At 42.7% G+C, this 24414-nt stretch overlaps 1 protein-coding gene across 6 annotated transcripts in view; it reads left to right on the top strand.

The window, feature by feature from the left end:
• The window catches only part of cacna1bb (calcium channel, voltage-dependent, N type, alpha 1B subunit, b), a 151109-nt gene that overhangs the window by 2245 nt on the left and 124450 nt on the right, over positions 1-24414 (top strand). For 5 of the 6 annotated variants that reach the window (XM_084035038.1, XM_084035035.1, XM_084035037.1 and 2 more), the window contains exons 3-5: positions 5283-5561; positions 7552-7657; positions 9700-9839. The exons of the other annotated variant lie outside the window; for it this stretch is intronic. In XM_084035038.1, coding sequence (XP_083891164.1) covers positions 5283-5561; positions 7552-7657; positions 9700-9839 — 525 coding nt within the window. The remainder of the gene's footprint in view (positions 1-5282; positions 5562-7551; positions 7658-9699; positions 9840-24414) is intronic. 6 annotated transcript variants of the gene reach the window in all.

The raw sequence follows: 24414 nt of genomic DNA, 5'->3' as shown, positions 1-24414 counted from the left end.
ATGAAGAGTTGGTTAACTCCTCTTCTTCCTCTCCCCTTGCAGTGTGTTTCTGTGCTGAAGCAATACCTGGCCCCATATGAGCCTAGTTTGTACTGTTTGTGCAGTACATTAGTTGAACCACTAGATGGCTCCTCAGGCATATCAAGAGCATTAAATGTGTTGATGATTTAGCTGCAGATGTTAACAGAGAGCTACATTAGTTTTTTAATAAGAGGAAAGCATCACAAGACTGGATCCATTTATAATTGGCCTCTGGATGTGAATAAGTTAACAACTAGTCTCCTCTGCTGTGCAGTTGTTTAATTGGATTGAACATAGGCCAAACAAAAGCAATACAATAAGTCTGAAGTCATAAAGGTTGGACACATATCGTGCTCTTCATGAATAAAAGTATGTGGTATCATGTGTAATAAGCCCAAATAGAGACTTAAGTTTGAGTAAACTTTCTGGTCAAAAGTATGTGGACACCGTTGGTCTTTCATGTACATTTTGTGTACTGTTGTAATATTTGTGTGTCCACATACTTTTTTAACACGTGTTATTGAATGGAATAAAAAAGGAAGGGTTGCACGGTGGTGTAGTGGGTAGCACTGTCGCCTCACAGCAAGAGGGTCCCGGGTTCGATTCCCGGGTCGGCCCCGGGTTCCTTCTGTGTGGAGTTTGCATGTTCTCCCCGTGTAAGCGTGGGTTCTCTCCGGGTTCTCCGGCTTCCTCCCACAGTCCAAAGACATGCAGGATGGGGATAGGTTCATTGATGACTCTAAATTGCCCGTAGGTGTGAATGTGAGTGTGAATGGTTGTCTGTCTCTACATGTCGGCCCTGTGATAGACTGGCGTCCTGTCCAGGGTGAACCCTGCCTTCGCCCAATGACAGCTGGGATCGGCTCCAGCCCCCGCGACCCTGAATACAGGATAAGCGGTAGACAATGGATGGAATAAAAAAGAAATGTAGAACGATAGCCTATGATCTACTCATTGTTTATCTATAATCCCGCCCAATACACCATGTTGTAAATCTCTACATGCAAACAGGTTGTGCCTCACAAAGATGACTCGAAATGGAAACCTTTAATACTAATGGAAGCAACCAAGTGAAAAGTTTTGTTGTCACATCTTAATTCCTTAAATCTAATTTGAAAAGCATGACCATCATCTCCGGTAAGTGGCACGCACAAAATGTTCCCAATGGTAATTAACGTTCATCTCAACGGGCCATTACATAAATTTATATTGGTCTGTGATTCCTTTTAGCTGCCGTAAACATGGCTTGTTTATTTCCTTCCTGTGAAAAATACACAGACACAAATAGAGCAGAAATAGAATAGTCCTTTAAAACACACACACACACACACACACACACACACACACACACACACACACACACACACACACACACACACAGCGGTGTGAATTAAAATACAACAACAAAAATGGAATAGACAAACTAAGAATTAAAATTGAGCGTTCAATGGCCACCTTGCTGCTCTGTTTATGGACACCATCGCATACTGTGATACTGTTCAATCAGAGGGCATAAGATAAATAAAATAAGTCATCTAGAGGAACACATAGAACATAAGGGGGGTGATTGGCAGACATGGAATATAATATTAACAAGGGTGGTTTCTTTAGTGTATAATCACCTGAATTTAAGAAAAAAAGTTGTTTTCATTGGAATGACCTGTTTATATTGACCTATGACCCGGGTCTTCTTCATGGAGCCCAGAAACGGACAAAAACTGTCTCTAGATGTAGATAGTCTTCCACATTTTAGTATTGGCCAGCGCCGTTCTCCTCCATGCTGGGCACACAGGAGAAGTTGCAGTTGGTTGCATTCTGCAACCTCGCCCCTAGATGTCGCTAAATCCTGCACTGCATCATTTGAGGAAATAAATATGTTGCATGTGTTTATTTAAACATGATCAGCATTCACAGATACATAGAGGTTATAATGTGTGAATATTTCCAAATAATTAAGTTACCCGTTTAATCCTGTTTAGAGCAGATGATCGAGTTCAGTGCACTTTGCTGACACCAGGCCTGGAGAGCAGCCGCATGTTTCATAAAGGTCTGTGTTTTTGTCTTGTGTCTTTCTCCAAGTCAATTACAGAAGAGACACAACCCCTGAGAACCTTCTGTGCTAATTATGCGTTTCTCAGAGACGCACTGCTTTGTGCAGAGCTTCTGTTAGACAAGACTTGCTGTAGTCAATAATGACCCCAGTGTGCTGTCTGGGGTCCTGGAGAGCCCGGACATTTTTAACAACCCAAAAATCACGTTTTATCACCGCTGAGACTTCATGACTTTTATGAGTTCATAAACATGATTTTGAGGTCCACCATATAATATGTGACGCCTTGCCTTTTTGTTTTGGGACTCTGATACCTCCGCTGTAAAACATGGATAAATACAATGGATTTTGCACAATGGATCGACTCGGCACTTGCCCCCTCTAAAATCCTTAAAGGGACAGTTCAGAATTTTGGACATAAGACCTATTTTCCAAGTGAGCAGGTGTGTTTTGAGACGTTTTCAAGAATTTTCATTCAGTTCTTCTAGTTGCAGAGTTCGCTTATGCTATGGCTAGCGCAAGTCAATCGTTCTAGCTATCGACTATCGACGATGTACATGTGTGTTGATAGAATGTTTGAAATAAAACCAACCTTGCATTTTTAAGGATTTATGTCTCAGCAGCAGCGTGTCATACTTCCTAGTAGGTTATGGCAGCGGCGGAGTGATATCACCTAGCGCTTATAAGTTACCGGTTCTATAATAGTTTGTTTACCTGCTGTCATTGCTACAGACGCAGAGTAGCCTGCAGTGCTAGTTTCTTCAATCTCACAGAAATGGACACTTTTGGAGAATATACTGAAACTTTTGAAGACTCTGATGAGGAGTTTTTTTCCACCCAAACCCAACCGTACCTGTACGAGCCTGAATATACAGAGGAAGAATTGCGCGAGAGGGATGCTCAAAGGGCAGAACGTGAACGAGCGTCTGTGGAGACCGAGATAGCCCCCGCTGGAGCTGAGAACCGGGACCTGGTGGTGCCAGGAGGGAATCCCCCGCAACGCGTCCAAGTGTTTACGGTTCTCCGGACGGAGCAGAGGTTCGGGTTCGCGGTGCGTAATTGTGGCTTCGCATGGCCGTGGACTGGCCGGTGTTTGTGTGAGGTCCAAAGGTTTTTCAGACAGCCTTGGGGGCATAAGTGCCAACAGTTCGGCGGTGTTCAGCTGGGTATTTACCGGCTGGATTGCAAGCGGCGTGTCTTAGAGTTTTGAGTCCGACGGAGAGTCTGCATGTGTGGATTTGCGTGGTCCGAGCTCCAAGGGCTTTTAGCAGGTCTGAGAGCACGAGCCCCGACAATTCGGCGGTGTTCATGTGCCATTTACCGGCGGGATTCCCCGCAACGCGTCTTAGAGTTTTGAGTCCGACGGAGCAAAGTATAATTCCGCTGCTGCTGAGAAACTAGTCCCTCAAAAAATGGATGATTCATGCGATGCGAGGTTAGTTTTGTTGCAAATATTATTCTATCAACACAGATATGTACATCGACAGTCTAGTGTTTCAATTGATTTGCCTCGGGTGAGTCGGTATGAGTGTTTTTAATGCCATGCTAGCTGGAACGATTGACTTGCGCTAGCCATAGCACAAGCGAACTCAGCAACTAGAAGAACTGAATGAAATTTCTTAAAAACGTCTCCAGACGTCTCGAAAACACCGGCTCACTTGGAAAATAGGTCTTATGTCCAAAATTCCGAACTATCCCTTTAACATGTTTATTTCTGTCAAGTCTAACTGGGAGAGGTCTCCGAGGTATAACTGGCCAAAACCTTCACCATGTAGGATAAATATGTACATTTCTTTGTCTGTGGGTAGAGATCAGAAGATATTGGATTTAATCGCGGATCTGGATTAAAAAACACAATAAATTGGTGTGGTGAATTTCCATTATCGGGATAATCTTAAATATCAGGACTTGAAAAAGCTGTCTAGCTCTCTGTCATGGTAGGAAAGTGAAAAATGTACACTGATTTAAACAAAAAATGTTGGTATATATTTATCCTTTATTTATGCAGGGAGACCTTATGATTCATGATCATTTTATTTAAGATGATAGATTATCACACTTATTTTTGCCCTGTTAATCGTGAAAGGCTAATACTTATCTGTTGGTTACATTTTGCAAACCAAAGGAACATTGATGTATTCATGCGTAGCCAATATACAACATAAAACCTTATTTGGTCTAATTACAATGCTTTATGGCTTTTGAATATTTTGTAACCTTCATCAAATGTTGGTTTGTAAGGAGGGAATACATTGTTTATTATGATTTGTATTATTTGTATTATATTTAAATATATTATACATATTTACATATACAGGCAGTATGCACTGTGGGATCCAAATCAATGAAGAGGTAAAGCTAATTTTGCCAAAACTAAAAATGTGAACAAACTAAGACAATGTGAAGACTCTCCCTCTATTAGTGTCTTAAACGTGTCTGATACATGAATGTGACCACTTTCTAGAAAGATTGCTGGACGTCGATGTGTGAACTCTATTAGTTTTACAGTTTCTCATATTGGAACCAGCCAACAGACTGGTGAGCGCGTCTGTGCGCTCCAGTCACCGATAGGCCCGTTCTGGTCACATGCGCTCTTCCTTATTCCACCGAGGACTTGCTATATAGCCGTCAGCCCCCGTACAGCGAGCGATCAGACGGGGATCACGGGACGACCGCTCGCGTTGGATTGGCTCGTCTCATTGTTGCGTTCAGCTGGGGGAAGGAAACGCAGGAGCCCCGGTGTTCTCTGACGCCCTGCTTATTTCCACGGACGCCCTCCACGTTTCAACTGGTGTTTGGAGGCTGACACGATGCTGTCAGGGTTTTGGACAGAGACGGGGTGATCGGGTTTGATTTCAGCGTGATTTTTTTTTTTTGTTCTTTTCTTCCTCTCCACGGAGAGAGCGGCTTGTGAAGATGCAACAACCTCGGCGAAGTGAAGCATTTTCCAGCTGAAGTGCTTTATTGCTTTAAACTTTTCTCTTTTTTTTTAAATATCTCTGAAGATGAGTGAATTGAAGGGATCGAGAGAAGATGGTTTTCTATGAGGCCAGCTTGTTTTTTAATTTTCTCCCCAAAAAAAACGCAACGCTTTCTGTGCACACTAACGCTGAGCTGTGGTTTGGATGAAGTGTGTTTGTTGTGATGCGTCTCCCCTCCATCTCCACTGACACCAGTTTGGATTTACCCTTTTGGATCTGTGCGTTTCCAGGATGGCTCGCTTCGCAGAAGATCTGCCCACCCGCTATGGAGGAGGCGCAGGCGGCGGAGGGAGAGGCGGACCGGGCGCCGGGAGAGGGGGAGCCCGGGGTGGTGGCGCTCCGGGTGGCCAGAGGGTGTACAAGCAGTCGATGGCCCAGAGAGCCCGGACAATGGCCATTTACAACCCGAACCCTGTCAAACAAAGCTGCCTCACTGTCAACCGCTCCCTCTTCATCTTCCGCGAGGACAATTTCATCAGGAAGTACGCAAAGCGAATAACAGAGTGGCCATATCCTTCCCGAGCACGAGCCTCCCGCACCACGCACCCAGCAGGTGCATCTGTAACCTCTCTGTCCTCGCCTGGCAACCACACAGGCCTGTTGTCAAGCTCCAGTGTTTAGATACTGATGTATAGATTTATGTATATTATATATGCGCTTTCAGTTTCAGCAGTTATTCCCCTGTGTGGAGCGGCAACTAGAGTACATTGTGTTTATTGCTCTCCGCGCAACGCCGCCTGCACCTGTCGCTCCGCTTCTTATCTGCGTTCAACACAAAGATGTTTTCTCAGGCGGTGCGGGCAGTGAAAAGACTTCACACCCGCCTATTGTGTCGCGTCTCTGTCCCCAGCACACTTTAGAGCCTCTAGGCGTCCGCATAGACCGATAAGTTCTTTTGTCCAAATGTCAGCTGTAAACTGTCTGCCGGACATGGACGGCGATCCCGGCGTCGGTTGATGACGATCAAACATCGTTATTGATCGACGCAACCAGAAGTCAATAAAAAAAGAAGGGGGAGAAAAAAAGGAAAGCTGCGTGCGTAAAAGGGCAGTGGTTAGTCAGTGATGTGGCTGCGTACACTGACTGACCTCCTCATTGTGTCCAGTCATGTAATCGTGAGGAGAAGGCGCGGTGTGTTCTGGTCCAGGCTTGCAGCTCCGCCTCGGCGTCTTACTTGGGAGCTCTCCATGGTGCTGAAGTCGCCCACGCTCAACTCTCAACGCTGCAAAAAATGTCCACTGGTCACCGTTCAGATTCCAAGTCATTTACCTTTAAAAATAAGGGAAAGATGATTCCAATTCCATTATTGTCTGAGGCAGTTTCTCGTCTTTGGAGACAGGAAATAATAAAAAGTACGTTTAAATCCCATCTAACAATAGCACAATGACATAACATGTAATTTAGTCAACAAGTTAAATAATTTCTCAGTTTTCATGAAGAGAAACAAAATAGAGACTCGGTTGTACATTAAAATGGACTATCATTCAGCTCATACTGTCTTCTTATCGACCAGTAGATTATCCAAAAACATCCAGTCCCTGCATGCTTTTTGCCGTGAAATAACAAAGGCTTGAAAGCAGTTCACGCAGTCTTAAACAGGAGATTTGGATTGAAAATGAGTGAATTAATTTCAAGTGATCAGTATATCCACATTTTAACGCGAAGAACAGGAATAAACGACTCATTAAAATATCTTTTTAGCAGTGAAATGGCTGGAAAAGCAGAGCCTGTGTGACTAACACAAGAAGACAGCTGGATCTACACTGTGGGTGTGGGTGAGCATTAGCAGTAATAGAATAACAATAGCTTTAATTTATCTGTGCCATGAATGCGTTGAACCTCCCTACTACTCCACGGGTCCAAACAAATTAAAATAAAACCCCTCAGGAAACGGAAAATTGCAGCTGGAACGATGAAAGTAGCCATTATGCCCAATTCCTTTTTAAAAATTCACCGCCAGGAAAACAGTGTTCTGGTTGCATAATCAGGTTGTCTTATGGGTAATAATTCTACATCTTGGCTCTAATGGTCATAAGCTCCCTATTCCCTCTCGTTTCATAGGCTCTCAATAGGCCCTGACCCGCGGGCAATGACCCAGTGAAAATGGATTGCGGAATGGTCACCCATCTGGAAAGATCATGAGCATGTATAGGATGCTTTCTTTCTAGAAAGCCTTCAACCAGAGCCTGATGGACGGTTTATGCTTTAGTGGACAGAATGCGTCCACATTTGAGTGCATTGCTGTTTTTCATGCGGCAACATGCAGGATAATTTGCTTTTCTGTACAATTTTATATAGCTGTCTGCTAAGATCAGGGCCCCTTATTTTATTAGACTACGGAACAACATTGAGTGGTTAATCATACTCCTGGTAAACATTATACTGTTTGAATCGTAGGTCGTTAAACATCCCATAAGAAAATATATATGTGATGATTCAGCTGTAAAATGAAATGAATGCAACTTTCTCTCTGTATCCACTGCTCCTTAACTCTCTCACTCCATTTGAGTACATGATCCTAGCTACAATTATCGCCAACTGCATCGTCTTGGCCCTGGAGCAGCATCTGCCCGCCAGCGACAAGACGCCCATGTCAGAACGCCTGGTAAGTGCTTCAATAGCCTGAGGTCACTTCCTGCAGACAAAGGGCTTCTCAACAGCAAACAGCTAGTCACACATGGAGAGTAATCAGTTAACAGTATTTGTCTCCTGTAAGTCAGCTAGCCACAGTTCCTTCAGCAGAGAAACACCAGAATCAGAACCCAGATGCCTGCTGCACGGGGAGGTCAGGACGCATCTCACCCTCTGTACCAGGGAAAACAAACACTGAAAAGCACGTAGCTTCATGGTTCAGCACTTTGCTATGTTTTTGCTCTTGAGGGTGCTGTAGCTCAAGGGAGTTTGTCTTTAAATAGCAAGCCGGAGAGTGTTACAAAGAGCAACAGCTTGGTGCGAAGAAGCTAACGAATGAATCTCATATTCAACCACCTGCTCCGGGTTCTTCACATAAACCCAAAGGCCGTGATGCAAATTCACTGCCGATGACGTTACAACCACGACAAAAGAAAGGTAGCATTCAGCGCCTGAGAAAAGCGATTAGAGCGGCTACAGAAAGGAGAAAACAAGCCTCCGCTCGCTGCCTCCTCCACCTCGAGGATGTAATGCAACAAGAAGCCTTTTAATTAGAACAAGGGATCAGCTATTATTTATGAAGCTCTGTCAACAGAGTAGGTGGCGTGCTGTAAGTGGAGGCGATGATAGAAGGTATTCAGCGAGTGTTTCAGATCAGTTGCTGTTCTTTAGCACCGAGGTCCTTGGGGATTTCTCCTGCCGTTTTATGCAAGTGTATTTATAATTCAGGAGTATTTTAAATGTATGTATAATAGATGTTAACACACTGCTAATACAGACATTTATCCAGGCAGCCCTCGGCCCTATCATTACATAACTCGTTCAATTGTTTTGTTTATAAATCTTGTCTTTGTATAGCATGCTAAAATGGATATACTGTGTGATGCATTAAGTGCTTGTTGCAAGCACCTACTGCTTTTCTTATTGGCCACAAACAGTTTATCTGTTTCTCAAGACAACAGTGTCATTATTTAACCACCACAGCCTTCCCGACACCCCCTACATTCGTTATCTCTGGATGTTCACTGTAGTCAGCCAGCGCTATCGAAAAAAAGGTCACATTTCTTCTAGTGCTCAGGCCTGTCACACTGCTTTTACATGATTGTATATGTTGGAGGCTGGGTGATGCTGGGGGTTGGGGACACTGACTGTCAGGTTGTAGTATGCTGGGAGCGAAGGAGAAAAATGGAGGGGGAGCAAGGTTAGTGTAGGCGTGTGATATCTTCTGCTCATGCCCTGCACATCGCCCCAGGCACTTGCAGATATTAATGGAGGCAAAGGAAAAAGTGTCATGTCATACGCGCCTGATCCACCTCCCTTTACTTCCAGCAAGGCCCAGGGTTAACATAGCTACAGAGCGCAGATGATTAGTCCGTAGAGCGTTTGACACTTTTAGGGAGGAACGCCGAGTGCCAAAATCAATCGTGTCCAGTCATGTGTGTTGTGCATATGCTCTCAGTGCCAAAGTGCCCTTTCAAAACAGGAAGGTCTTTGTCCTATTGGGGTAATGTTGTGCTTTTAATTGCACACATTTCACACTTGAGCAGCACAACTCCCCCTCTGGCCACGGAAGGTAACGCCCAATTCCATTATTCCATGGCCCAAGTATCCCTTTGTTCTGGTTGGCCCAACTGCCTCATTTTTACCCGTGTGGTCGCCCTAATTCTGTGCTGGCCCTCGGACCGTCTTCTTCCACCCTTGTTCAGAAAATCAGATCAAAATTGTTTTCTCGTATTGAATGTTTTGTATGTATTAAATGAGCAGGCTTGAGGCTCCATTGCCCTTAAGATCACACTGTGTGTGTGAATATTTGTTTTCACTGTATTTACTCTCTTTTCATCCAAAGAAGAGGGCTTCACTTCTTGCACTTCTGTTCATGCTGCCACAAGAATTGAAAGGAGCTTTTTACCCCCCCCCCTCCCCCCCCTTTCACTTGGCGCTTCATTAACCACTCTCTTATCTCTTAACAAAAAGATCTTCCTCTGTCACCCTCATCCTCTCTCTGTCTTTCTGTAGGACGACACAGAGCCCTACTTTATTGGAATATTCTGTTTCGAGGCTGCCATTAAGATCATCGCCCTGGGCTTTGCGTTTCACAAAGGCTCCTACCTCCGCAACGGCTGGAATGTAATGGACTTCGTGGTCGTCCTCACCGGGTGAGTCCCTCGCCCGCTCAGCTTGAAATGGAAGTCGCAAGTGAGAGAGTGGTTTCTTTTGTGTGCATCTGTGAGCGCCTTGAGAGAGTGTGTGTGTCGTGGAATCACCTCCTTCCCGTTAGAGCATCTGCCTACAAGCATCTTTTTAAGTCATTCAACAAGTAACACAAGATGTGAAAAAGAGAGTCACAAGGCATTTGTTGCTTTGGCCTTCCCGGTACTGTCCTTGAGCTCAACGCTGTTGCAGTGTGGACACGTACCTTACAGCTTCCAGTATGATGTGGTTGAACTTGATGATGGTTTTAGAATGATCACCAATCACATTTAGGTGTTATGTTCGGGTGTCCACATGCTATATTACCCAGCTGTACCGCTTGATCGCTGCATGGCAAATGGAAAGGACAATTATAAAATATAAAGTTTTGTATTTGATGCGTGTTTCAGAAAATACGTATTAGCTAAGTGGACCACAGAGTTCTGTGACGGATGCTTTTATAGTTCTTCTTGAGCAGCATTTAGTGGGGCTCGGACAAGAGTGGTTGCCTGGCATGGAAGCTGTCACACTCTGGGTTTGGAGACATGTAATAGCTTGTGGTTCTTGTTATCAGAAAGGAGGAAAGACAGACAGACAGAGTAGCAGGCAGGTCAATGGGTCTGTGAGATTACTGCTGGATTTAAATGTATGTAGCACTGTAGCTTTGCCTGGAAGGTGGTGTGTTGTTCCTTTTCTGCTTTTAAATTGGCAGTCCGTAAAATTTGAGATGCGCTGCTTCTAGCGGCCACTTTGGTGGTAGATGGAACTGCAGGTGAGCCTCTGTGACATCATCTTCCCTCGTTGGCGGTCACTTTGCTTCTTGATGACTTTCCTTCTTCACTTCATTAGTTTGTTGTTTCTTTTTCTTGGGACTGGAAGTTCTTTCTCTCTCTGCCTGTTGATCCTCCATTGTGAGTCAGCAGTAATAAAGTGTACCTGGTCAAACACTTTAGACTAGAGGGAGCCTGACTCAGCAGCTGGAAGTTACCGATGTACGATTACAATGAAACGCAGCATACTTCCGTGAGTACCTCCACCTGGGCGGACCAACTGCTGCTGACTGACGTAAAAAGGGTCACTAAGATCGCCACAGACATGGAGAACCTATTCCTGGACAAAGCAGCAAGTACAAGCACTTTTTTAACATTGTTTTAACTCACTCTTTGATAGATCACTTAAAAGACAATTAAATACATGAAAATGTTACGGACTGCCACTTTCACAGTTGATGGCAATCAAGAGTTTGAATATTAATTCATGTTTTGGCTACACATTGCTAAGTTGGAAGAGGAAAGAGTTAATTTCAAGTGAGCTTTTCAACAGCTCCCCATGCAAACGTTAAGTTATTTCCTCTCCTATCCTTCTAACTGCACATTTAATGTGTCTCCTGCTTCTGGCTTCAGCACACGTCCATTTTCTTTCTATTTCCGTATGTCCTCTAAGAGGCAGGAATCAGTGTGTGTGTGTGTGTCTGTCTGTGTGTGTGTGGCTTTTAAAGGTGGTATCCATTATCATTAACATGACCATCCGTGAGTTGGAGTAAAAAGCATTTACATTTATATTGCAAAAGCATTGTGGTTAGAAATATTGATCTGCTTGTCAAGTTTCCTGTGTCCTTGTTGACAATAATTTACCTCGTTTTTAGTGCCAAAGTGCCTATAATTTAACCACAACTTGTCTCTGTCCACATGGGACACCATTTTTTCTTTTGCTGTATTATCCCACCAGAAAGGCAAGTATTTTTTTTTATCATACAGGCACCTAAGTACCATGGCAACCATACCCTTTTTCCTCTGAAGGTGCAGCCTGATGGGACGCTAGCTTTGTTTTTGCCTGAATGTCCCTACAATTTTTAAAATTTTCAATTTAAAAGTGAAAACGTTTCTTCTTCTGCTTCGAGTCATGGCCAGCACTTCAACAGTTCAGTGTTGCCTTTACCTTTTCTCTTGTTTGGAGCTGCGATCGGATCCAATGTTACCCTGCAATACCTACTCATGTGGAAAATGAAAGAAGGCGTTTGTTAAATGTAAGACTGAGTTCACGTAGAGGCATGTTGCTCGGAGCACTTGAGCACTTGAACTCTGCTATCTTCATGTAAAAAAGACACGCCAGCTGCTTTCAGGATGCAGGATGCATCTTCTGCGTCAAACAGCAGTGGTCCTAAGTGCTTAGCGTTTAGCTTTGCATCGTGGTTGCTTTATGAGGTCTAGACAAGAGGCTTCTTCATGTGTTAAAAGCACGAGTGTGTTCTGATTCATCCCAAGATATTTAATAAGCGATGTTCAGATAATGAAATTAAAGGAATATGTCCATTTTGTATTGTTCACACGGTGCCATGTATCTGATATCAGAGTTTTTCTAGAGAAATGGCTCTTCAGTTTTGGCTTCCCGTTGCTGACACAGCTGGATACAAATTAACCATCATGTTGCGTATGTGACCGTCTCTGCTTGGTTGCCAGGCAACCGCAGTTGATAATGTGCCTCTGCGTGATCGGGGGTTTCTGTGTGTATGACGCTGTGTTTGCATTGTGCTTGACATGCTCCTGTGGGAGTTGGTGGGGGTGGGGTGTAGGAGGGAGGGAGGGGGGGGGGGGCATCAATTCAAAATCAATCACATCATCTCTGGATGTGCTTTGGCTCACTGGGTCGCAGTATGAACACTATCTCATCCTTGGATAAAAGGCAGAGATGACACGTTGGGCATGTCCTGTACAAGTGAAGAGGTTTAAATGGACTCTACTGTTCACCCGGGTGTTGAAGTCTGTTTAACAACTACTGATCATAATTAGACTTAAGTATGGTATAAAACGGGGTTTCCCAAACCTTTTTTTCCTGGAGAACCACTTGTTTTAAAAATGATCAGCCATTTCAAAGGGATGCCTATTTTATAAACCACAACTTCCTTTTATGCATGTTGTTGAAATACATATACCTGTTAAATATTTTACAATTAAGACCAAATAATACTTTGTTTATACCTCTCATGACCAAAACAAACAAAATGCTAGCCGTTCATATTCAGTGTTATAATTATGCTACAATTTCCAGAACTATATGAACATTCAGGCTGCCTCGTGTGGCCCTAAGATATCTAAGATCTAAATGTTAAATAAAATAAATAAAAGACCTCATTCTCAGCAGTCATTCTTTTAATTTATTTGGCGACCTTATATTGTGAGTAGCAAAAGAATGAGACATTGGTTTGTCAGAAACCCACAGACGGACGTTAATACTACTACAGTAGGATATTATCGATCCGCGAATGATCGATTAAAAAAAATAAATAAAAATAAAATAATATATATATATATATATATATATATATATATATATATATAAATGCCGTAATCAATCAAAAGTGGGGTTTTTATCGATCTTGGTGGTCAGAAATCTAATTTAGGTTCTCTTAGAAGATGTGACTGTGGCTCTGCTAGGAAAGGGACAATAAATAGTCCTGCTTTTGCTTGAAATTAAAACCTATTCAGTTCTGCTCTGTTAATCATCTTATATTACATACGTCCATAACGTTTTTCCAATGAGCTCAGGAGCAGTATTAGTTCTCTGCCTGTTGTACAATTCCAGTGCTTAGTCCTTGGTTTAATGATGCCGATACACCCATCTGATCCTAATGAAAGGATCTAAATGATAGTGTAGCTGCAGGCAGCCGCAGACCTTTAATCTGTTCTGATCAGGCATTAGGAGCCCCTAATAAGAGTATAAATCTGCCCGAGTTGCCAAAGGCCTAATCAATAAAACACCAAGTCGGCCAGCCCAGAAACACAGAGCAGCCAGATACGTCCAATCACACGCTGAGCATCAGAGTGTCTGTGACATGAAGAGACTGGGTGAGAAGCCTGCTCTCCTTTTTTGAAAACCATTTTCCTTTCTGGAGCATTCATAACGTGAAGCATCGCTCTCACAGAAACCAGCGAGTCATGATTCGGTGGCTGAGAATAAAATGTAAAAAATCCCCCAAAAAAGGTATTAAATGACTCTTAGATTTAGTCTTATTTTAGAGGCCAAAGTCAATAGGAGTCAATTTAGTCTTTAACATGAAGATTTTCTCTCCTGAAACTGTGAGAATCCTTTCAGGTGACATCATCTTTAATACCAGGCAACGTGTAGAAAGTGGTTTCTCACATTCTGAAATGTAGCCGTTATCCAGCAAGTCAAGAAAGTGATGTACAATTATTTCAGGGCTGTGGGGAGCAATCAGTCCTGATTGGCAGTTTTTAATATCGTCTGTGGCTCTGGAGAAGCTTTGTCTGGGAAAAAAAAATGCTCAGTGAGAAAAACTGAAAGCTTGTTTGACAGTCTGAGGGGATAGAGTTGGAAAAATAGTGGAGTTTAAACTAGAGATGCAGGAGGCAGGGTCTAAATAAAAATGTTGAATTATGGTGGACTCAATTTAATAGAAAACAAGAATTTCCAATGTTTCAGTCCTCCAACGTTCATCCGATAAAGTTGCCTGATAAAGATCTGAGGAATGGAAACCATTTAATTTCACACAAATGTCTAATGGGATGAAATGATGAAGTGATTTAATTCTGGACAGAAATGAATGTCAGCTGCAGCATGACTGGTTGGTGGAGGCACACAACTGCAAGGCGGTAATTCCTTTATGCACATTAAACCCAAGGTGCATGTATTGTGTAAGCAGGTTATACAGGATCTCCTTCTCATTCCTTCTGCCTCCTGTGGTCAAAATGAGTATTACAACAGAAATACTTTCTAGGTTTTACTGAAGAAAAAGGTGGCGCTCAGAAAAAAACCCCCGCTGGGTGCAGCTCGTTCTCTCTCGCTGCGCTGCCTTTATTACATACGCCCTCTTTTCAATGGGAACCTATGTGGACACAGGCCTTTAGACCAGACTTCGAAAACAGATAATAGTTTTTCTCTCCCCACTAGCCTCTCAGGGCTTCTGTACAGGTATATTAGATCTACCTCAAGCCTATGTTTTGTTGTTGTGTGCCACTCACCTCTGAATGGTTCAGTGATGCTCCATTTAACCTCCCTTGCCTCTTTGATTGCTGTTATTGACCAAAGCCTCAAATGGCCTTTTACTGCCCGTGCAAACTCTATGGCAACCACAATCTCAGGCGGGTGAAGTCACAGAGAACAATAATCCCACTGTCATCTCCGGGGAAACAAAAGCTTTTATTTATTTATCTGTATGTTTGATTTGTGAGTCTCGGCTGTTAAGTGGTCGGGGCGAGAGTCGGCGCTTGTGTCGACTTCAAAGTTGTGCCGTCCTTTCATGTGCCTCTCAGACAACGGGGCCACCGCAATACGAGGCCTCAAAGAATAGTCACAGAGACTACAGAGGTTGGGTCACTTTAGCGTACGCCTGCACCCGGCAGCATGAATAAGTGTTCCCTTTGAACGTCTGCCAAAATGCTGCCGTCTGATCATGTAGGTCTGACGGTCCCGGCCTCGCTGAGGTTACAGAGGGGCTGGATCTGGGCTGCGGGCGGAGGCATGCAACCATGAGGCTGGGATTCTAGTTACTTTACTTTTCATTGCGATAAGCAAGGAACAGTTGTTGTTGTTGTTGTTTTTTGTAAATGCCACAATGCAGGTTTTTTGTCCATATTTGTGAAGTCTACAATGTTCTGCCAGTCTGGTAAACATCTGGATCTCTGAGTCTGCACATACCTGTTGCATGTCACCATGAGTGCGAAACACAAACTGTTCTGTTATCTATTTGTGATGATAACGTCGTATTGCCAAGTTAATGTGCTTAGATCTGGCTTCGCAGTAACGCACACCTTTTGTCAATATTCCGATTTTTGGCTGATTCTGACCAGTTGAGGTCAAGTTTGGAGCAGCGGGGTTTTGCAGTGCATGTTCACTCAGCTGCATCCTGAGTGCTGGCTGTGTGGTAGCAAGGAAGGATGGACGGACGATGCTTATTCACTTAGCGACATTAGGCCCGTCTCTTATTAACTTACTCCTCCCTTCCCTTTTCTTGAAGTTGTTTTGAATCCAGATGCTGGTTTTCTCCGAGGTATTTCAGTTTGATCCCAGAGCTTTCCTCTCTCTGATGTTATTGATCCCTTTTCTCAACATCTGCTCTAACTGACAGCCGTGGTCAGCGACCTGAGAGCTGTGAGGTTGTGTTGTTTTCTTCTGTGTGCATGCTGGGGGGTCGTGTTCTTCTCGGTACAGGCTGTGCTGTTTCAGGTCTCGGAGCCACTTGGCGACCCCTTCAGTGGGTGAACACTGCATGTTCTGTGAGGCTGGCTGAGTGCTGCTGCTGCCGATGCCATGTTGTCCACATCACAAGCAGACTGATAGCAGCTCTGCTCTGTCTGCCGGCGGCCACGTGAAATGGCCTGCTGCTTCTCTTCCCGCTCACGCTCACACGGGAATGTGGTCAGGAATACAAACATGGAAGAAGAGCTGGAACCAACAATTATTTTCATTATTCACTAAATAGATCGTGAAAAATGTTTTTTTTGCTCCATTAATGACTTTATTAAACCATTCCAACCTAGACCCATTTTCCATAAAGGGAAATAAATGTTATTAATTCATTAATTTGACATTATTTTTAGTTTTGCATTCGTTTGAATGTGCTTTGAATTCAACAGAAAATATATGAAATCAAAATAATTGAGCAGATCATTACTATTTTTCTTTTTGTGATGTTTCTGTCACAATGTTTTCATAACTTGCTTCATATAAATGTGAGAAGAGCTTTTTTAAATGAGCTAGGTCTGTCTGATGTGCATGTAGATGTCACTTACACACTTCATGAGTTGACATCTGGGATGAAGCTGTCTTCAGGTTATTTAAAGTGTTTGTGGAAACTGTCACTGTGGGCGCTTGACATAATCAATAGTTAAGATTGTTGTCGATCGACTGTCTGTCTACTGAATAATCCTCCGTGTACATTAACTGCAGAATAAAAGTAAAACGTCTCGGCTTCGGGCATCTCAAATGACACCAATACAGTATGAGGATAAGAAGATGTATCACGAGTAGATAAAAGGATTATTTTCACAGTAAAGGAACCTGCAGGAGTGTTTTCTTAGAGCAGTTAAGGCTTTGGCACGGACCAAAGACGCATCGAGATTTAACTGTTATTTCTGTTACAACATCTGTCCGTTGTACGGACGTCTGTCTTTCTAGTCTGTTCTTGAATCTCAGGAAGGCCTGGAGGGAAATCTTTCTTGGCACAAACATCCACTTGTACTCATGATTTAACCGATTAGGATTTTAGTGGTCAAAGGTCACTTTGAAAATACGTTCTTGGCCACAACTCAATAACTGATATGCTAATCCAACCCAAATGTTTTATAGGATAGAATGATGGAAGTGATGATGTTTTAGACAGACATGGATGTAAAATCCAACACGACTGGTTGGTAGAGGCATAAACACACGGGGGGAATTCTAGTTTTGGCTGTTTTTCTGTTGCCTTCCTCTGGCTCTGGCACAGAAAGATGACGTCTCCTGCTCTTATCCCCACAGAGCACCGCTGGGTGGTTTTTGCTATGTTGTTATTTTGTTAGCCAACCATGGCCATCAAACCCATCACCCTGTGTTTATCTCCTTCTTCACCTACTCTGCACCAGCAGTCAAAGATAAGAAATCAGCCCCAAAATAAACAGATTATTGTAATTATTATTTTTTAAATAATTATTTTATGGCTGATGACAGGAAAGGGAGAGAAATGTCCTGACTGACATTCATCAAATGATGCCAGCCTGACGTGAACGTTGCAGCCCCTGGTTAGTGCCTTGGTTACCCAGGATTACACCAGGGTATTTCTAACCTACTGCAGTCTATATGTGGATGTGGATATCACATTAGCATTAGCACGTTGCTAATGCACGGACATGACAACCGACTAATAGCAGACAAGCCCCAGCCCATGAATATGTATGAGAAGAGTAAGCCAAGGTGACTCAGTGTAACACCGGCTCGGTGTCTGCATCTGTCCCTTTGCCATCATGCCGATGTATGTAACAGTTATCACTACGACATAATATCTGGCAGGTTCTTGGTGAGGTGACTTTTTTTGCATCCTCTGAGCCAGTTATGACACAGAGCCTCCAGTAGGAAGTCATCATGGCGGCTCATAGTATAGAAGCTTTCCATGGAGAACGTGACTTCATTTGAGTGGAAGGTTGGCAAGGACACGGAGACACGCTATAGCACACATTAATCACTGATTTGTTGGCCCAATTGATGCACACACACACACACACACACACACACACACACACACACACACACACACACACACACACACACACACACACACTATCTCTGTTGGCTTGGCGCCAGTCTAGCGTGACTGAAAGTGATGCTTGTCATTTCCTGTAGGCAGAGGACCTGCACTACACCACAGCTGATGTGGCAGACTGGCAGGTTTCCCTCTTCACACATGAGTCATTCTAGAGCTAATTACAAGCAACGTGTTGTTTCCTGGCAAACATCAGTCGATCATCAGGTAATCCAACTGCATTTCGTAGGAAGGAGGATGTTACAGTGATGCACCGGGCCAAATGAAAAGGACATAAACAGTAGCTAGACCTATAAGTAATGGTTATTTTCACTATGGATTCATTGTTTTATATTATTAGCATATAAAATGTCAAAAAATGCTCACAAGTTCTCACGGTTATGGCTTCAGTTTGCTTGTTTTGTTGAAAAAAGAAAATGGAGAAAAGTAGTAAATCCTCATATTTAAGAGTGCAGTGCCATTACACATGATGTCCACCTCATTACGTTGCATGGAAACAACACACCTACACACACAAGACAAAGACCGGAGCCTTCTTTCCCACTTTTAAAACCTTGTTTTGCCTCCAGTTCAAGTTTTATTCTTCAATAGCCTAATGGTGCACACGCTGCTCATATGATGTATTTACAACATTACATACATAAGTTATGAATGAAATAGCGTCCTATTGATGTGATTATATTCACGACTACTGTTCAGTACGCGACCATGAACATGAAACCAGAACATTTTCTCTTGGATTTCTTTTTCGTACAGGAAGAAGATCTCCAGCAATGAGTTTAAGTGCAATTTCAAATCAGTCTAAGAATATATTGAAATAAGGAGAGATGCCTTTTTCATGCAATGTCTTCACAACAGTTTTATTGCTTTTGTTGTATTTCAACAGTTTAAAGCTTATGTGGTTAAATGACGGATATCTCATTGGGATATGAAAGTGCCAAACACACAAATACAGTGGTGATGAAATAGATGGAGGCAAATCCGATACATATGTTGACTGACTGGCTGACTCTAAAATAATTTAAAGGGATTTTCGGAGGCCTGGACGCCAAATACCTAATGGGACTTGAATATATATGTAAAATGTATCTTAAATATATAAAAGTGCGTGAAGCCCCTCCAGCAGCGACGGGGTCTGAACCTGGACACTGGGTTAGTGTCTCACGGTAAATAAGAGACCTTTAGTCTGCAGCACTGAAGAGAATGTCAGCGTTTATCACGTTGAACGTGTCAGGTCTCAAAGAAGTGAGGATGACACGTCGGCCCCGCAGGATGTTTACATGACTGGCACCTGTGACACAGACCCACGCACAAGTTACTCTCCAGTCTTGAATATTAGTAAGTACAACCTTTCTGCTTTCCAACCAGAATTTTCGGCGCAATTTAGCTTTAAATGTCAGCTTGGTTTAGTGAGTATTTCCTCTTCTTTTCCATTATGACCAGTGATCCTGCTTGACCTTATATTTCCCTTTCGGAGGTCAAATAGGTTGCCTCTCTTCTCAGTTAGAGATTTAAAGATATGATTTGTTTTGCTGTATGTTTTTCTCAATCTGAATATGACACAAAGAACTGATGGTTCTCTAAAAGCAGGATGTCTTCTCTAAGTCCATCGGCTCTTATGAGAATGTGACATATGACCAATATATACCTATATATATATATATACCAATAGATAAATCCATTTCTATATCCTTTTAATATTTCTGGTAACATAAGGCCATTGTGGGCAGTGGTAATCTGCAGGACATACAATGTGAAAGAAAACATATACACATGCATACATTCATGTAGTAGATACAAATGAACTGACCGACACAAAATACACAAAACCCCAAAACTAACATTTAAATGTCAGAACAGTTTGTCATAAAAACCAAAAGAATAACTTAAGGTTTTGTAGAAAGTTGTAACCTTAATTCCTAAAACGGACACCGATACAAAGACGTTAATGATGCGCTCTCTCCGTTATAAGAGTGGCTGCAATATTTTATATCAACTGCAGTTGATCAAATGTTGATTTAAAGTCCTGTGTCTATTTGATCCAACCGCCCACCTCCCGACAAAGACTTTGTCGCGCTTTATACTACGACGCCTGACTTCCTCCTTTGCTCTCGTCATAATTACTATGGCCACTAGAGGTCGTCGCCATCTTGTTGTATTGGTATGGATAATTAAGCGTGAATTGATGATAACGGCCTTCTGAACCTATTAAAGTGTAGCAGCTCACCTCTAACCCCTATTTATGAGGCTCATAACTCCTGATAAGGCCCATTCAATTGGTTGACATCATCGAAGCATGTGGAAATGTCCATATTGCAGGGCGGGCTGTTTTATTTGTCTTATGCAGCGTTGGACCCAAGGAACTCAAATCCAAAATGCAGGAATATTGCATTATCTAACAGCATTATCTCCCTCTATTCAGCCAGTCGGCATCACTCTCCTCATTCCCAGTTCACCTGCAAGAGCAGCAGCTACACCACAAAGTGGGACCCACTCGCTCATTTTGCCGGTGTAATTGATGGATTGGCACCCCTTGTTTTCTTCTGAGACGTATCGCTGGCTCTTAACAGGGTTGGAAAGTGGCTTTTTGCGGTGTCTGCCTCTCTTCCCAATCATCCGCGTTATGGAGCAAATTCTGGCACAGAGAGCATCAGAACGGCATTCCTCCTCCGATTTTTCTTCCCTCCGACTCATTAGATCGACCAGGAGTGTGCCGCTGGTGAAGCACTCACCGCCACCTCCTCCTCCCCCTCTGTTTGTTCAGCCTCCCGGCCCCCATGTAAGCTCTCTCACTGTGAAATAACCAGCGGAGTCACACACACAGAGGGATGCAGGGTGCAACAGAGAGGAGGGAAAAAGAGGGAGATAAGAGAGGCCGAGATCAAAGTGCTGAAGTATTAGCTACCACAATAAACAGAATACACAGCCTGGTGTACTTCATTCTCCGCGGACACCATTGAGCCTCAATGTGCATCGTTTCTGCATTTTTGTATAATCACCTCACTGGAAAGTGGACTTACGAGTCACTGATAAACAGCTTTACTGTCAGGCAGGGAACAGAAACTCTACTCTACTTCAGTGCCACTGTTGGTCATTATTCTGTTCATGTTTATTTCCTGTTAAGCACCTTATTACTCACATTATATGCCTGTCTGTGTTATTCTAATTGGAGCTCATCAAATTAGCCACTATACTGTCTACGTTTGATAATGGACATACTGCTTCCCTTAAAGCAATAGCACAACACGTTCATGCTTATTTGCTTGATTTCCAAGAGTGACATCACATGAGAAGATCTTTATCAATCTCATTTTGTTAGCATAGCTTAGCATAAAGACTGGATCCAGGTAAAAACAGCTGGCTTGTTTCTTTCCAAAGTTAAAAAATGCACCTGTCAACAACTCGAAAGCTCACTAATTAGAGTTTTAGAGGAAGTTACATGCCAGAGCTTTTTCTAGATCAACAAGTTATCCATGAGTACTGCTGCCTGACATTGGTCTAAAGTCTGTACAGAAACAATGGTGCCAAAACTCACTATGGTGACGAGCCTTCACCAAGCAACCAGCCAACCAAACAACCTGGGTCAAGTGTGTGACCCAGTTACTCCTTTCTTTCAAAGCGCCGGCTGTTTTTGGAGGATCCCTGTAACGTTCCAGGTCTAGTGTGTGTAGATCTACTTCTTCCCTCTGCTCCTCCTTTCTCTCTTGGCTTGTTATGCTCTTGAGTTATTGATCCTGGCAGTGGAGTCTAGTGATATGATGATCAGCTTGTGCTTCCTCTGAAGAATCCTTGTTATCCATACTTGAGGGACCCCATGGCCGATGGCTGAGGATGCATGGTGTGTTGTATATTATAATATTTAATATTAATATTTAGTTCCTTTGGTTGCTTGAACAACACATACTGTAGTAGGTGTGCCTGTAAACCCACCAAGCTATCCCTTTTGTCTGTTCAAATAATTAAAATCCAACCTGCAAACAGTGTTACCATTAACAAGCAGAGGTGTTGTTTCTGACGGTACCAGTGTAAATGATCTTCTCAAGTATGTTTTCCTTAGACTCATTAATTCAGTGGGCGTTTTCAGCTTTGCACAGCCATTATTGCTCTGAGTGTTAATGCTTTCCTGCTGCTAATTCGATGTTCTGTAGCACCGTAATTATCCCATCTCTTCTCCAAGCAAACAAAACAAAGCCTTTCGTGGCTGCACCTGAGCCCTATTTGACCACACGGGTGGTTGTCTGACAATTGACCAATTGACAATAAGTCAATATTGACTCTAGAGGGGTGAGAAGACCGGGTTATAGCAGGTGGGAGCAGATGATTGGCGTTACCCCTTGAGTATCTTCTGGATGAGCAACTCTTTCCCTTTATTGGTCCATATGATTGGGCAGGCACACGGGCTAAATGTCTACTCAGCAGCGTGGGCGACATAACAAGCATGTTAACACAGTGACAGTTGCGATGTTGGCGATCGACCAGGTCACGGACCCCGTTTGTGCTTTATAGTTCAAGGCCCACAAAGCTGGAAGCACTGAGCTCTTCACAAAGTCTGGCTGTTTGGATGACATGAATGCGAGCTCAGCACATTTCATGGCAATCTGCTCCCTAGATTATGAATTATTGTTGTACAAAGATGATATTCTCGTCTGATGGTGTTCCAACAGGGAGGCTCGCGATGAAAAGGTTTCATTTGAGGTTGATGTTGCGGTCCCCAGTGACTGAATTTGCAGCAGCTTTTCTAAATTTGCAACCATTTCTGTGTTATATCGTTGTGGAATAGCAATCAGCTGTAAAATATATCACTTTTAAGAACTTCCTGCCAGTCATAATCATTAGTTTTTGGATTTGGGCGGACCAGAAATGGTAAACTCAGACATAAGTGCTGCCTGAGAAGACAAGTTGAAGGGAAAAAAGTATTTTCATCTTCGTTAACTTTGGCAAGCATTGCCAACTGTTCTTCCAGTTTGAACTTTTTTTTAACCTGAAGTTGGGATCCAAAGATTGCTAATTCCTGGGGGCGATGTTGGAAATGTTATGCAGGAAATTGATTTTTTTGTAAATGAGCTGAATAAAACTCTGGTACCTTTCCCAGTCCTACACAGAGTTCATATGCTTATCTACAGCTAAAACAAATTAGCTGTATTAGCTAACAAAAGAAAAACCAACACAGAAAGCCTTTTACTTAAAGGATAACTTAACATAACATGGACCCTTTTCCCAGCTAAACAGACCGTAACGTGAACGCTTAGGAAACTGTCTCACTGTCAATTTACATCCACTACATGTTCTTATTTTTTTCCAGGCTGAGATTATTAGTTATTAGTGCCTGGCAACATTATGGAAAGGACCCCACAGAGAAATAAAACATTTTTCTTTTGCTTTCTGTTTATGTGACATTGAAAACGTGAGCGAGAGTTGAGAGAGGACTACCTCGGGACAATGGTGTCCTGTGTAAAGCGTATAGCTGCTGGGATCTTCGTCAGGTCAAAATATTTTAACAAAAGGAAAACACACCCATATTTATACATAATGAACACCGATCAGCAAACAAGCTCCATGGCAGGTGTGTTACATCAAAAGCACCAGCCTAATAAAATGTCCACACTGCAATAAAGTCAATAGAAAAAATATAGAGAAAGTACATATACAGCAATGCAAAGACTAAACTTCCAATTATCAAACCCAAGTCACTGACAACATATTGTCATTACATTATCATCACAAAGCAAACACGATCAGAAAAAAATCTGAAAATTATCAAATTGCATCAACTACAATCACAAATATATTGTATTCAGTTGGAAAAAATATATTTAGAGAAAGAGTTTGAACTCATACTCAGATTCAGACCTCTAGGTGTGGGAGTTTGAAGGGGAAGAATGTATGATAATTATCTCTTTGGACTAAAAGGTGATTTCAATCACCTCCTCCTCTTGGGGATTTGACGTTTACATTACAGCCCGTTGGCCAACTGTTGACATTCCCCCTCAATACTGGACTACTTTAAAGATTGTCGTCCCCATTCGTCACCACTAGGGGTGGGAATTGATACGTTTTTATCAATATCAATGCCATTGTCGATGCTGCCTATCGATCCAATTCCTTATCAATTCTGTTACTGATTCCTGAGTAGTTCAATAAATACTTATATACACTATAATAGGGGATAAAAATGAATAAAAAACGCACCTTGAATCTTTACACATTTTATTAAAAAAGCAACGCAAACCATTATAACGAAAGAAAAACTCAACATAGAAAGTTGCACACACTTGTTTGGATTGTGT

The sequence above is a fragment of the Eutrigla gurnardus genome, assembly GCF_963514095.1.
Source record: "Eutrigla gurnardus genome assembly, chromosome: 19".
NCBI lineage: Eukaryota > Metazoa > Chordata > Actinopteri > Perciformes > Triglidae > Eutrigla > Eutrigla gurnardus.
Note: the sequence above shows the minus strand (reverse complement) of the source record. Positions and strands in the feature narration are given on the sequence as shown.